At 30.0% G+C, this 15,206-nt stretch overlaps 1 protein-coding gene across 3 annotated transcripts in view; it reads right to left on the bottom strand.

Moving 5' to 3' along the window:
- The window catches only part of Top1 (DNA topoisomerase 1), a 118,844-nt gene that overhangs the window by 30,355 nt on the left and 73,283 nt on the right, over window positions 1–15,206 (bottom strand). For all 3 annotated transcript variants that reach the window (XM_075356620.1, XM_075356621.1, XM_075356622.1), the window contains 3 exons: window positions 10,263–10,507; window positions 8,124–8,375; window positions 5,272–5,496 (listed from right to left, as the gene is read on the bottom strand). In XM_075356620.1, coding sequence (XP_075212735.1) covers window positions 5,272–5,496; window positions 8,124–8,375; window positions 10,263–10,507 — 722 coding nt within the window. The remainder of the gene's footprint in view (window positions 1–5,271; window positions 5,497–8,123; window positions 8,376–10,262; window positions 10,508–15,206) is intronic.

Here is a 15,206-nt window from a genome sequence, read left to right as displayed (position 1 = left end):
ACATCTTTCAAACAATGATTAGTGTATACGACACAAGAAATGTGAATATTTCCCAGGGAAGTGTTGACTGTACTGCTGCATCCATGCAGTAGTCAAGAGTTAATGACAATACTAAATTAGTATTTATAATCAATTAATATTATGACCTAAAGGTAAATACTGTTCTATAAAAATAGTGATGTCTTATTTACCTCACTACAAAAATTCTTTTAATTATTGAAAGATTTCTTTTATATAAATATCTGTAATCTCAAAATAACTAATGCAGCTGTCTTGATTCAAGGCCAATCTCTTGTTTACATACAGTGAAATCTCTCACAGCAACCACCTCCATAAAGACCAGTATTTTGCACAGTAATTAATTGCACTACTGACAATGTTACTAGTATTCTTCTCTGAGACTCCCCTAACCCAACCAAGACAAATAAATATTCACTGAAGGCGACCACTAATTTGTTGCTTCTTTTTGGTATAAACTAAGCATTGGTCATAAATTTAATAGCAGATGGGTCAATCCATTTGAAGTGACCCAATGGTAACAGTAGTAGCTTGACCAATTAAAAAAAAAAAAACTGAAACTTACCTACTTGTTTCCAACATGTCTCGGAACCTTAATTTTTTTTAAAAAATGTTTATTTAAGCAATTTACCTGTGGTGGCCATTTTTGTTATGGTGTGCACACCTATTTTTGTGATTGTAAGGGTTTACAGAAAAAAATCATGACTAATTGGTCCTGGAAGGATGAAACAAAACGCCATTTATTCATATTTTCTCAAGGTAAAATATTGATCTAGAGGTTTATTTACCTATCTCTCTTCTTTCTATGAGAAAATTACCAATAAGCTGAACATGAAAAACTGTAAAATTTCACTTTTGGTAATTTTTTTCAAGAGGCAGGGATGGCATACATGATTTGAATTATTCTTTTACATGTAGGTATATGTTAATAGTTTTACCATAAATAATATTAATGGTGATATACTTATTCCTGAAGTTTTATGAATTTTTGAAAACTAATTTTTAAAAAAATTCAAATTTTGGCTTCAAATAACTCTGATTGGGCTGGTGATAAAAATCTGAAATTTGCACTTCTAGTGTTTTTATATATGTTTAAGGCAAATAACAAAGTTATTAATTCTCTCAAAAATTATGAAAAACTTGTTAAAAACAATATTTTGACTCGCTAAATAAGTGCTCCTAAGGGGTTTTGTGTTCTTGGCACTTGTCATTTTTATACTTATTACTATAGTTGAAATAGACTTGTCTAAACCATTCAACTGCAGTATTCATGTTATAATAGGCACTTGAAGTTATTTCAGGAAAATTCATGTTGCAACATGCTCTTTTTTGCTTGTTGCATCATTTAGCTTTGCAGTTACAGATTGGTCAGTCTGAAATTAGTCTGTGACCTATTCACATCTTTACCAAGTGTCTAAAATTTCATCCTGTGTTTGGAAGTGTTTATTAAATAAATAAGTTTTTACTTAATAATAATTGCAAATTTTAAAATCAGTTAAATTTTTACATTATTATCAAGTAATTTCACATAAAATAATGGATGCTGCTTGTAGCATTTTGAGTGTATCAACTCAATCAAAACTGAAAAAATTAAGCACGGATCAAAGGCCATCAACATTAAAATTAAAAATAAATAGATATCCGAAAAATTAAAAGAATCTTGAATTGTGTTATTAACTCAACATTTCTGAAAATGAAAATCCAGCTCAATCTTCTTCACATGAATATGATGATCTTATTTTAAAATTAAAAGTAAAATGTGTTCTTGCTTCTAAAGAAAATAACGTTACAATTATCAGTTTACTACCCCAATCTTGGAGATCTAAAATAACATCAGAGTTCAATGTGTCTAAGCGTTTGGTTAGACTTACTAGAGAATTAGTTAAGCATTCTACTGGAGACAAGGCATTCTACTGGAGTAAAGTAAAAGACATAAAACAGGAATCGGTAATGACACAATTAAAAAAGTTGTTATTTTATGAAGATGACAATAATAGCAGGCTTTGTCCTGGTAAAAAGGATTGTGTTTGTACACCTGTTGATGGAGGCAAAGTGCATAAGCAAAAGAGCCTTGTTATGATAAAACTTAAATGAATTATATGTCTCCTTTAAAAGTGAAAACCCTGACGAAAAAATTGGAAGATAGATGTTCTGCAAACTCTATCCAAAATGGTATAGCTTGACTGCTGCATCCAGGACTCATATAATTTATCTCTGCCCCACCACCAGACCATTAAATTCATGATTTATGGTCCCAAACTGAATATTGGTTATAAGGACTTAATAGATATCTTAGTTTGTGACAAGGATAACTACAGCTGTATGATAAATGTAAGCACCAGATGTCTAGGTAAGCAGGCAGTGTTTGACATGTTCAACTCTGCTGAGTATGATGTGCTGCCAGATACAATAATGTAAAAATAGTGGGTAACAGCTGATAGGGGAAAGATGATTACTGTTCTTCAGACCAAAGATGAGTTTTTCGAATCATTAGTGGAAAAATTGTAAAAGGTGAAAAAACTCACAATTTCATGTCAAAATCTCAAGCTCAGTTTTTCAAGAAGAAAAAAATCACAATTAGGTCAAGAAGAATTTTTGGTGTTGCCAGACTTTGCAGAAAACTTTCCATTTCTTGTTCAAAAAGAGATACAAAGCTTCCATTGGTCCATTGGTCAACAGCCAAGCCACAGTTCACCCTCTTGAGTTTTACTTCAAGGAAAATGATGTATTACAACACAAAGTATCTGTATTTTAACTGATCACTTGAAGCACATAATACAGCAACACTTTATTGCTTTCAAAAACTTTTAACAGACCATATCAGGAAGTACATCAGAACATTGAAAAACTCATTTGTTTTACTGATGGTGCTTCAAGTTGGTATAAAAATAAAACTAATTTTGCAAATTTGTGCAACCGCAAAAAAGACTTCGACCTTGAAGCCGAATGGCACTTCTTTGGATCATCCCATGGGGAAAACCACCTGTGACCATTGTGGGAGGAACAACAAAACAAGAGGTGGCAAAGGCCATTAAACAGTCAGATAGTAAATATTGATTAAATGTATTCATTCTGTAATCACAAGCTGAAAAATATAAAATATTTTTTTATTAAATCAGATGAGATAGCTAAGATTTCAGAGACTCTAAAAAACCATTTTAACTACTGTGAAAGAGTTGTTTGTACTAGAAGCTACCACAAGTATGTTCCAGTGTCAGAAGGCATTGTAAGATGTTACTTTACTTCAGACTGCAAGGATTATGTGTCAAGTATCATGTGTCAAGTATTGTACCACTTTCACTTAAGGAAAAATAGTCAACTGCTTGTGAGTATGACTATCAGTGGTAGATAGGAAAAGTGGTAGATATTAGCCATGAAAATGACCATGTGCAGGTTCATTTTTTTCCACCCGCTGGACCACGTACATCATTTCAAAACTCTCAACAAGACAAAGTGAGGGTACCAATCTGCAAAATCCTGAGAAAGTTGACATCATTTCACTTCAAGTTGACAACTAACTACAGTGACAGGTCTTCTCACACAATTTCAAGAGAATTATCAGAAGGGCTATCACAGCTGTTGGTTAACCACATAATAATAAACTAATATTGCTATAAAAACAACCTATTTCATTGAAGAATTAAAATTTTGCTACAATTTATTTTTCCTTCGGTAGTGTTTACAAAGATAAACCAATATAAAAATAAAAACAAATTCTTGAAAAACGATGTAAGCTACTCATTGAAATCTCAGTTTGGATAAGTTTTATGCATTTTTGAAACAACATTGTATTAGGTTACTGGCAATGGTTAAATTAAGACCTACTATTAATAATTTAAAAAACTATTTTAAATATATTGAAAACTTCAACTTCAACAATGTAGTTGCTAAATATAAAAGGTATATATAAAAAATGTTAAGTGCAAAGAAGGCAAGATACCCACGTGGAGCACTTATTTAGTGAGCCGAATGGTATCACTTTTAAACAGGTTTTTCATGACTTTTGAGCGGTTATAACCTTTTTATTAGTACAATACACAAGAAAATTTTTTTATTTGTCTTAAACATCTACAAAAACACCAGCCCCATCAGAGTTATTTGAAGCCAAAATTTGAATTTTTAAAAAAATTACTTTTCAAACATTCATAAAAATTTAGGGGTAAGTATATCACCATTAATATTATTTGAGGTAAAATTACTACTAACATATACCTACATATAAAAAAATAATTCAAACCGTGTATGCAATCCCTACCTCTTGAAAAAAATTACCAAAAGTGAAATTTTAGTTTTTTATGTTCAATTTTATTGGTAATTTTCTCATAGAAAGAAGGGAAATAGGTAAATACAACATAAGACCAATCTTTTACCTTGAGAAAATATGATTAAACTGCTTTTTGTTTCATTCTTCCAGGACCAATAGTTTTTAGTTGATGTTTTCTGTAAACCATTACAACCACAAAAACAGTTGTGTGTACCATAACAAAAATAGTCGCCACAGGTAAACTACTTAAATTAAAAGTTAAAAAAAAAAAAAATAGTTTGGATACAAGTGGGTAAGTTTCAATTTTTTTTGAATTGGTTAAGCAGCTTATGTTTTTTTGGGACACTTCAAATGGATTGACCCAGATAAGGAGAACATTTTAATTCTAGTACAAATACTTTTCAATTACTTACAAAAATAAATTTAATTTTAAAAAATAAGACAAGAAAATATAGATTTAAATCATGTAAAAAATTCATTGCTTATCATTCATTTTTATGTCACGTACGCCCAAAATGTTCAACATAGCCTACTTCATAAAATTCACACTTTTATTACATAAGAAAATAAATGCATTGTTATGTCTACCACTAGCAGACAGAATGATTCAGACGGCAGCAGATTTCAGTTCTGATTTTGTCATTATTGCATTCAGTTGAGTTATACAAGTAATTGTACATCTCTATTTAACATTACTGTTTTCATGCATTTCTTTTGTAATTTTTGTCACTGTAAAGTTTCTTTTAATTTTTAAATAGTTCTGCTATATCATTTAATAGAAGTAATTCAGTCACATTACAACTACTTATCTATCAAAATAGATATCATAAACTGAACTCTATTACCTAAATACAGAACAAAAAATTTGTTCTAAAAAAACTTGCAATTATAACCACAAGGCTTACTTTCTCTACTCAATTAGTTAACACTCCAATAAAACTAATATAATTTTCAATATTTTGACAAACTTGAATGAAACATAAAAATACCTTGTCAATAAAATACATAGCAACAGCTCTTTGCCGAATTCGCATCTCTTTAGATTTCCAATCATTACGGTAATCCTGACGAATTTTATCAATTGATTTAGCCAATTTTCTAGCAGTTTCATACTTCTGCCAATCCTTTTCACCTTTTAATTTTGAAGATGGATTTAACATAACATATTTCACTTGACCTTGAACATTCTCTGTCCAACTAGCCAACCAAGTAACCTAAAAAAAAAAATCACTCTTATCTTTAACATATCAAATACACACCCAAAAAATATATTTACATATTAGCTTCAACTTATGAAACAACTACAATAGAACAAGTACATCTTGATAAGACAGCTTAAACAAACTTTCCATTTTTATTACAGGACTACTAAAAACTCACTTAGATTTCTTAATAGTTAACACTTGAAACTAAGTACCACTCATTCTCCAATTGATGTTAAATTATTATAGACACATCTGAGTGATAATATAATCTATATTCTTCGATTTCAGATGTTAACTGATAAAAAATAAGCAAATAATTTGTTCACATTAGATATATGCACTGCAAACTATTTATTGCATTACTCAAACACACATCGATCAAGTTTTGCTCAGTGGATACATTATGAAAAGTTTAAATCAGATGAACAGGCATTTTCAGTAAAAATTTCAGTAGTTTGGTACACAGCAGAGTTAAAAGTATTAATTTGGTGCTGATATATTTTTTAAATAATTATTTAACAAAAGAATTGTACAGCTAGATTTAATAAAACAACTGAGCAAATGTTTTTGACAGTGATCATCTTCTTTCCCAGAATTAATAATTTTTCTATTTTTACAAACTTATATTAAAAAATTAAGAAACCGGATGATGTTTATTTGCTCATCTGCAGATAAGTCTACGTTTTTTAACGAATAATGACAATGACAAAGAAAAATAAATGGAAGATCTAAAAATATATAATGTTACTTATAGTGTTATCATACTTATAGCATATTTTGCTCTCATCAAAATAATGAAAAAGTTCATTAAATCATATGCTTACAATCACTTGTTTTCAAGTTGTGATTGGTGAAAGTTTTGCTCCGATTTTTGTTCTAAAGGTCACATAGTGCTGCACTAACTCTACAGATGCAAAAAAACAAAATTAGTGGTTTTATATGAAAAATAAATCCAATGAACTGCATCTTTTAATTTCCCAGTTGTAAAATACTAAAAATTATTTTCGAAAATCATGCTTTTTTAGGTTTGATGTACATTTATTTTGTTAAATTGCCAATAACAAAGTAAAACTTCCAAGACCAAATTTGTAGAAAATTTAATTTTAGGAAAATTGATGTTTACTGGGTGGTAACTAATTATGTTTATTGCACAATGAACATCTAATCTTACACGCTGTGCATAAATTGTTATATAAGATTAAAAAAAATTAATGAAGATTTTTTTAATCCTGTGTTTAATGTATTTTCAACTGATTTCATCTTTTAACCATGTGATAGCAACACTGTCTTAATTTATACCAATATTTTCAGACATATTAGTCACATAATTCAAATTTGCAAACAGAGTAATTAGAATGTATTTTAAGAGTAAAAATTTACTTTTATTGGAAATGATGGGAACAAGACAATTGCATTAGAAATGGAATAAATGGCAGTAAAGTGGTGAAGATGTTAGAGAAGACTTTTGAAGAGGATGTTATGCTGACACTGAGGTTTTATTGAGTGTCTAAACACTTCAAGGCCATGAAGATGTTGAAGACAACAAAAGGACTGATCATCCTAATACTTAACAACTGATAAAATTACCAATAACATAAAGAACATTGTAATCAATAATCATCAAATCACTATTAAAATTGTTGAAGAGGTGGGAATCTTTTATGTCTTGTGTGAACCAATCTTGACTCACATTTTGGGCATGAAACGTGAACAGCAACTTTTTGTTAAATTTTCAACAAATACATCACAGAAAAATTTTTAGTCAAAATCGTTGATGCCTCAAAATTACTCAAACCTGGTGACCAAATCAAGGTGTATGGTTATGATTTTGAAACAAATATCCAGTCATCCTGATGGAAGCTCCCTGAAGAACCCAGACTGCAAAAAGCATGCGACCAAAGTTGATAGACTGTTAAGATTTTCCTTACCGCTTTTTTTTTTCAATTACGACTGCATCATTCATTATGAATGAATTCTTACCACTAGGTTGTACAATCAACAAACAGTATTACTTAGCAGTTTTATGCTGTTTACCTGAGGTAATCTGAAGAAAATGACTACAATTGTGTATAAACAATGCTTATAATTTTAAAACATATAACACTCTGGCTCACACTTCATAATTAAAACAAAAATTAAAATCATGGTCATGCAGTAGCTTCTGTATTCTCCAGAATTGGCATTCAGCAACGATTAGGAGAACATTAAAAGGACAATGATTTGCAGTGATAGATGAAAGAAGCAAAAAATCATGAAAAATGAAAAGAATAATGGCTAAGAGAACTTAAGGCTAAATTAAAAATGGTTTACACAAATGTTTTGAGAATATAAGGAAATTCTGACATACATATGTCATATCAATGGAGACCTACTTCGACGGGAGACAATATCAATACAGAAGAATTCATTCTTTTTCATTAAATTAAAATTTTCATTATTTTTTTATCTCACCTTCGTAAAAGTATTATAGGATTATCTGAACAAAAAAAGAATTTTTGCATACATCAAACATACTAATAGAATTGCATTATTTAACCATTAAATGTAGCAACAAATGTGTAAAATTCTACAACTAAAACTATAAAATTAACTCATATAAACTAAAGCATTCAAATTAAATAACAAACTCTACTTACTGTATTATCATGTCGGACTTCTTTCCATTTATGCCCATCAGGAGGTTTAGGAATTTTTGAGTCTTTACTGCAATTAATTAAAACATCTTCAGGCATTACTCTTCTCTTTAATTTACCCATTTTAGGATGTTCTCCTCGTCCACGAAATAATCCTGGTGGTTCAATTTTGAAATTGCCAATTTTTTCTTTATGACCATCAATTACACAAAATCCATACTCTTTCGTTAGTTCATCATTTTGTTCTTTTATTTTCTGTAAAAAAAAGGGGGGAGTAGGGGTAAAGTGCTTTTATATAACTGTCTACTTAATTTACCTTCTTTATGGTTACATACCTTACATATGACTCATTTAAGAAAAAATTGAAATATTAAATAATGCAAACATTACAATGCATAAAAAAATCAGGAGTAATTGCACATTTGAAGTAATGCAGTTGGACTGATAACCAAAGGAGTTTGATAACATCTTTGAAAACTTTGATAATTCTTTATCACATGGGTGATAATTATTATTGTTATCAATATCGACAGTCACCAAACTTCCACCAAATATTTTAAACATTCTCTTAGATCACGACAGTGGGCCATATAGTTTGGCTGTGTCTGCTTCCTACAATAAATCAGCACAGAACATTCATGTTGTAAGATATGGATCACTAGTGTGTCTTAAGTTTTACTGCAACTTCTCATTATCACTAATAAATAGTAAACATAACAATTTTACACAAAACTCAAACACTACTATTGTAAACAAGGATAAGCGTCATTACTAACTTCATTAACCGATATGTCATTGCTTGACATCAAATCTGAGATATGAAAATAGAAAATATGCTCCCAAAGTCATTCTTCAATATTCTCAACTATAAAAACAAATTTGCAATTCTTTGGGGAAAATCAAATTCTGAAATTCTAATTTTTAAGTAAGTAAATAAATTTATTAATCAAATTGTCACTCTTCCAACAACTAAACTCCACATTATTTCTAACATGACAAACATTGAAATGTATGAAAATTTGATTAAACCTGTTGCAACCTATGTTTATAGTATGTGGGCAGAAGATACTCACATTTTAACTAATAAACAGTTAACTTCCCAATACCAACATACAGTGTTCTTCCCAACTTCCTTGAAACCACACTGACTGGATATGGCATACTGAATTAACCATTTAATTCTATAACAAAAAATGTTAACCTCTGACAACAACATGCCATGAAATAGTCTCACAATCAGAATTAAGATTTTTATGAAGTAAATATAAATTTTAAATTGCCAAATAACAAAAATTCTAGCAACTGATAAATTCAGGAGTTTTTCACGGATCGCCTGTGATAAGCTCAGGTTTAATAACTATTTTTTTATACAGGTGTGAATACAAATTTAATTGTAAAATTCTCTGTTCTGCGATATTCTTTCTCTTAAAAGAGAAAAACAAACTTTTGTAAAAGTTTGTTTGACAAAATCAAATGGCTGTGCTGCACGGATTATTTGTACCTTACAAGTGGTTTTTATCATCAAACCAATTGTTCTGAAATTTTCTCATCACTGGAAGTATCTCTTTAAAGATATAGTGAAAATCTATTCGCATAATAAACAGCATTTTAAAAAATTAATAGAAAAAAAAGTAATGACGTTGCAACTGATATGGCGATGGAACAAGCTGTTGAAAGTAACCTTCTTACGAGTTCCTCACATAAACCTACATTAACAGCAATTTCAAAAAATGTTTAATTTGCGTGTAGCTTTTTATGAGACCTTTGAGATTTAAGCATTACATCACCTGATTAGAAAAGCAAGTGATGCATAATAATAATCGTGAGAATTTGTTTAAATAAAACGAATAAAGAAAGAAACAGCATAAATCAGTTTAAGTTGTAGCCTAGAAAAATTGCTAGAGAAACAATGATTTCTTAAAATTGTTCTTAAAATGCTAAAAAAACAAAGGAATCCTGACTGAAACAGTAATATGCATTCCTAACACCTTAAACACAATATCAGTAGCTTGGCAAGTAGCATCCTGTAAGCTGAAGTGTAAAATAGGAATATAAGAATGAATACAAGTTAAATTAGCTGATTCCTGAAAGTTACAATAAAGCATTTTCTTTGTTTTTCATAAATAAACATGATAAACTTACTTTTTTCTCTTCCTTGGTCATAGCTTTTCTTTGTTCCGATTTTTCTATAAAATACGCGTGCATTTTTTTAAAGTCACATCTTTTAAGTTCAGAAATTATGTCCCGTTCCTTTGGTGTCATTTCTTTTCTCCAGTCATTAAAAAAGTTTTCATTAAATGCTTCCTTTGTAGTGTAATCATGATCTAACATCCGAGCATAAAATGTAGCAACTTCCTCCGCACCTTCTGAAAGCTTCAGCTCTTTTCCTAAAGGAAAAACAGGTATATATTAAAAATAAGGTATTAAAGAAATTTGGAAGGAAAAATACATTACCTCATTTGGAAGTGAAAAATAATAGGAAGCAAAAAACTTGACAATTCGATTTGAAAACATTGTTATTTTACGTTTTTATTTTATAAAATTGAAGCGCTAGTGTTGCATAACGGGACTTTTTTTCTTATATACATATTTATTTACATACTTAGATTGAAGGGGTATTAGATTTTAATTCAACAAATGATCAGTGCATCACTATTTCTGATTTTGATTATATTTGGTATAAGATAAATACCCACCTTGTTGTGGCTAAAAAATAAATTTTTTATATTTTTAAAAATATTTTTTCTTGAATAATAGACTATTTTTTAACTCGCCAACAATTAAAAACAGCCACTTTTGTCACTTTTTCCATGAACTGTAGCATTCTTATTTTACATGATACAGAGGGTCAAAAAGAGTTTGTTGGAAAGAGTAAAGATGAAACTTCATCTTAGTTTACTCAAAATTCATTCTGTTACATAACCAAATCTTCTAATGTTTATCGAAAATTATGTTTACAAATTGTTTTTTTTTTTCAAATTTTGGACCCAAATAAATAATGAAGGGCTTAGGGTAACAGGCCTGCTTTTAATTTTTAACTCTTAAGTACTAGTAGTACTTATAAAAACAAATTGGACTGTTACCAAATGTCCTTCATTAAAAAAAATGGCCATCAAATCGAAAGATTTTGAAATGTCTCATATTTGGGGCCCAAAAACCACACGTGGGACAGGTGGCAAAAACCTGATAATATTTTTACAGCAGTAAGTACTTTTTATGTACTTTAAAACCACATAAAATTTATTTTGTTACTCAACAAAACCGCTAAAAACACTGTTCCTTCTAACCGTAAACAACGTATCCAAAAATACAGTTATGTATGTTTTTATCTTCAGATTATTAAATTGATAATTGATAAATAGTCAATTATGAAATGATAAATAGTCAAATAGGGCATTAGTCACAACCCTTTTTACAGTTCCACCAATCTTATCTATCACATACCATGGTTGAAAGGAGAATTCTATAACCAAATTTCATTTTTAGAGCAGATAACATGAGTTCTACATTTTGGTTGGCGACACATACACAGAGTGAGTACACTTGACCCACCAGTCAGAACACAAAATTCAGATTTTAAATCAGCAAATTTTGAAAAACCAATTTTTAAATTATGTTTTTCTTTGAAGGCCGAGTACAATTCTTTTAATTTATATAAGATAAGCCTTTTCTGAATATTAATTTTCTTTCCATCAGCTTGTCTTACAGACACAATTTCCTTCTTGCCTGGCATCATTCAGCTGGGCTCATCATTCTTGAAAAAATCTTGAACATATTTACTAACATTTTCATCAATTATGTGATTGGGTTTCTTTTTGCTGATTTGTGCCAAAATTCCACTTGTTTTAACTAATTGTTTGGATTGACAGGTTAAATACTAACACTAAACTCATTTTGAATGCTCCAGCTGCTTAGTAATATACTTAAAATATTAATTTTTTCCTGTGTTGATGTAACTGTTTTCATTTTATCCTTTACTTTAATGATTAATTCTTCATATTCTCTACCTAAATCAGCATAATTTTATGGTACTAAACTGGTTTCTTCTGTAGAAGTATTTAAATCAAAGGAATCGTTTAATTTACTGGTAACAGACTACTATTTTTTTAACGTTATACTTTAAAATTGTTTCCTTTACGCTGCTTGATAATTTTTGAACTTTAATGAGGGAAATGCCAACTGCTGAACAAGCTTTATTCACAAACTCGACTATCATACATGAGGCTTAAATAAATCTTGACATTCCGGTTTGCTTTCTGTATCATCTTGTGGTTTTTGTCTTTTGTTTAAGCATTTTGTACACATTGCTCTGAATGGAATTAATTTTAAATTTGAATTGCTAGTTGAAAGTGTCAAAGCTATTTCTCAAAGAGATTTCTTAACTGGTTTAGTGTGACAGCTAGATGGGTCAGAGCAACTTTTCCCATTAATGTAAAATATTTATCTAAATATTTAGTTTTATGAAAAGTACAGATATATTTTGTTTCAGTAAATCCACTTCTTAAAGATATCAATGTTATTTTCTGTTCAGTAAACTAAAATATTGTGCAATACTGAAGATCTATTGTAAATCAACTTGTGACGTAACGTTTTAGTGTAAATGCAAATTGAACACTCCATAATTCGTTTTTATAAAATGCAACGGTTCTTACAATAACGATACAGTTAGTATAAGTTATAAAACTACCAATTGCACCTCACTTTGTCTCATTTCAGTTTCTATACAGCTAAAATAAAAATTTCTCTAATTAATAAAATAAAAAATATCGCATAAAAGAGAAGTTCACTGTTAATAGAATTACTTTATAAACAAGTGTACATTACCTAAACACAGCATTAATACTTGCAACAATACAGCATATCACATTGAAATCAAAACAGTAATGGAGCCTTCTACAATCTTTACATTCAGGATTACGCAAACATTCACCTCCATGCATGTCCATTCACTTTTATGTTTAGACATGAGTTTGTATGTATGAGTCGTACTTTAAGTAACAAACTATCTAGAATTATAAGCTTTCTCATTATAGACATATCAAAATATTTTGTGTAGTGGGTCTGCATTATTATCTGAAAAATACATGCTGTGAACTTTTTGGATAAATTTGTTGACAATTAGAAGGAATGGTGTTTTTAGCGATTTTGATGGCTTCATTACTCGTCAACCCCTTTGAGTAACAAAATAAATTTTATATGGTTTTAAAGTACATAAACAGTACTTACTGCTGTAAACATTTCAGATTTTTGCAACCTGTTCCACATGTCGTTTTTGGATTCCAAAAATGAGACATTTTCAAAATCGTATGACTGGGCGGCCATTTTTTTAATAAAGGACACTAGTTAACAGTCCAGTTTTTTTAATAATACTACTACGAGTTAAAAGGTAAAAAACATGCCTGTTACTCTAAGTCCTTCATTATTTATTTGGGCCCAAAATTTGAAAAGCGACAATTTGTAAATGTAACTTCAGTAAACATTAGAAGATTTGGTTATGTAACAGAATGAATTTAGAGTACACTAAGGTGAAGTTCCATCTTTACTCTTTCCAAAAAGCCCTTTTTGAGCCTCTGGTGCTACAGGTCACGGAAAAGTTATTAAAATGGCTGTTTTTACCTGTTGGTGAGTTAGAAAATAGTCTATTAATCAAGAAATTTTATTTTTAAATGTATAAAAAATATGTTTTGTCCCCTACAAGATGGAGGTGGGTAGTTATCATACAGCAAAATATCATCAAAATCAAAAAAAGTGCTGCAATAAAAATTTTGAAAATTTGTTGAATTAAAATGGAATATCCCTGAATTAATTTGGTTTAGTTGACATGATATAAATCAACATGGATAAGTGGCTTAACAGAGACTGGCTTAAGCCAGTCTTAAGCAAAACATTTTAAGTCAAAAAACCTTGTACCATTGAGCTTTACTTCAGAATCGAATTTCCGGTGAGTGAAAATATTTTCCAAATAAAATACAAAAGGTTTTAAGAAAATATGATTCTGAATGCATTAATATTGAATTTACAGTCATGAATAAAAACAATCAGCCTAGACCTCAATGTGACTTTAAAATTCTTTAAAATCAATGCATGAAACCCTTATTATTGAAACAGCATGTTAGTTCAAAAATTGTTAGAGATAAAATGCCACCTTTTGGAGGCTGTTCTCAAAAAGTAGTTGAGACATCCGTCTTTGTGAGCTTAAGGATAGCAAAGTGTAGAAAGCTCATACAGTCAGTGAAGAGCTGTTGCTACCTTCTGCAAAAGAAATGGCAACTTGTATGTTGTGTGAATAGTCAGCTACACAGCTACATCTGATTCCAGTGTCAAACGAAACATGCACTGCAGAATTAAAAGCATGGCAGTAAACATTAAAGAGAACTTAATAAAAGTAAAAATAGTGATTCTTTTTGCCATACAACTTGATGAGAGCAAAAGTGTAAGAAACTATGCTTAACTTAAGGTTTGTGCAGTATGTATTTCTGAGTTCAATTAGAGGGTTATTTATTTTGAGCTATCAACACAAATTGTGCACAAATACCATAATGAAATATTCAAAAATCTGAATGACTTCTTTGCAGAAATCAGACTGGACTGGAAGCAGTGCTTTCTGATGGTGCTCAAGCTATGACAAGAAGATAAGTGTTACCTCAAAAGTAAATTCATTTACAGAAAATTATACACTTAATAATTGCATGCAGCACCTACACAGAAACTTTAGCAATAAAATGGATGCCTGAACAATTTAAATATGTTTTCCATGAGTACGTCAAGGTGATAAATCAAATTCCAGACTTTAAACTATCGTTTATCTCTGAAACTGTGCTCTGAAATGGGCAGGGATCACCTTCAATTACTACACACAGAGGTAAGATGGCTTTCTAAAGGAAAAATGTTAAGCAGGTTATTTGAACTACATTCAGAGGTGCAGGTGTTCCTAATGGATAATGATTTTGAAGTGCATAATCAATTGATAATATAGCTGTAATCACAAAGCTAGCCTACTTATCAGATTTTTTTCAATCGCCTCAATGACTTAAATTTAACTTTGCAAGGAACAACATATTGATTTTTAATACAAGACAAAAATCA

Source organism: Lycorma delicatula, chromosome 2 (assembly GCF_047948215.1).
Source record: "Lycorma delicatula isolate Av1 chromosome 2, ASM4794821v1, whole genome shotgun sequence".
Classification (NCBI taxonomy): Eukaryota; Metazoa; Arthropoda; class Insecta; order Hemiptera; family Fulgoridae; genus Lycorma; species Lycorma delicatula.
Note: the sequence above shows the minus strand (reverse complement) of the source record. Positions and strands in the feature narration are given on the sequence as shown.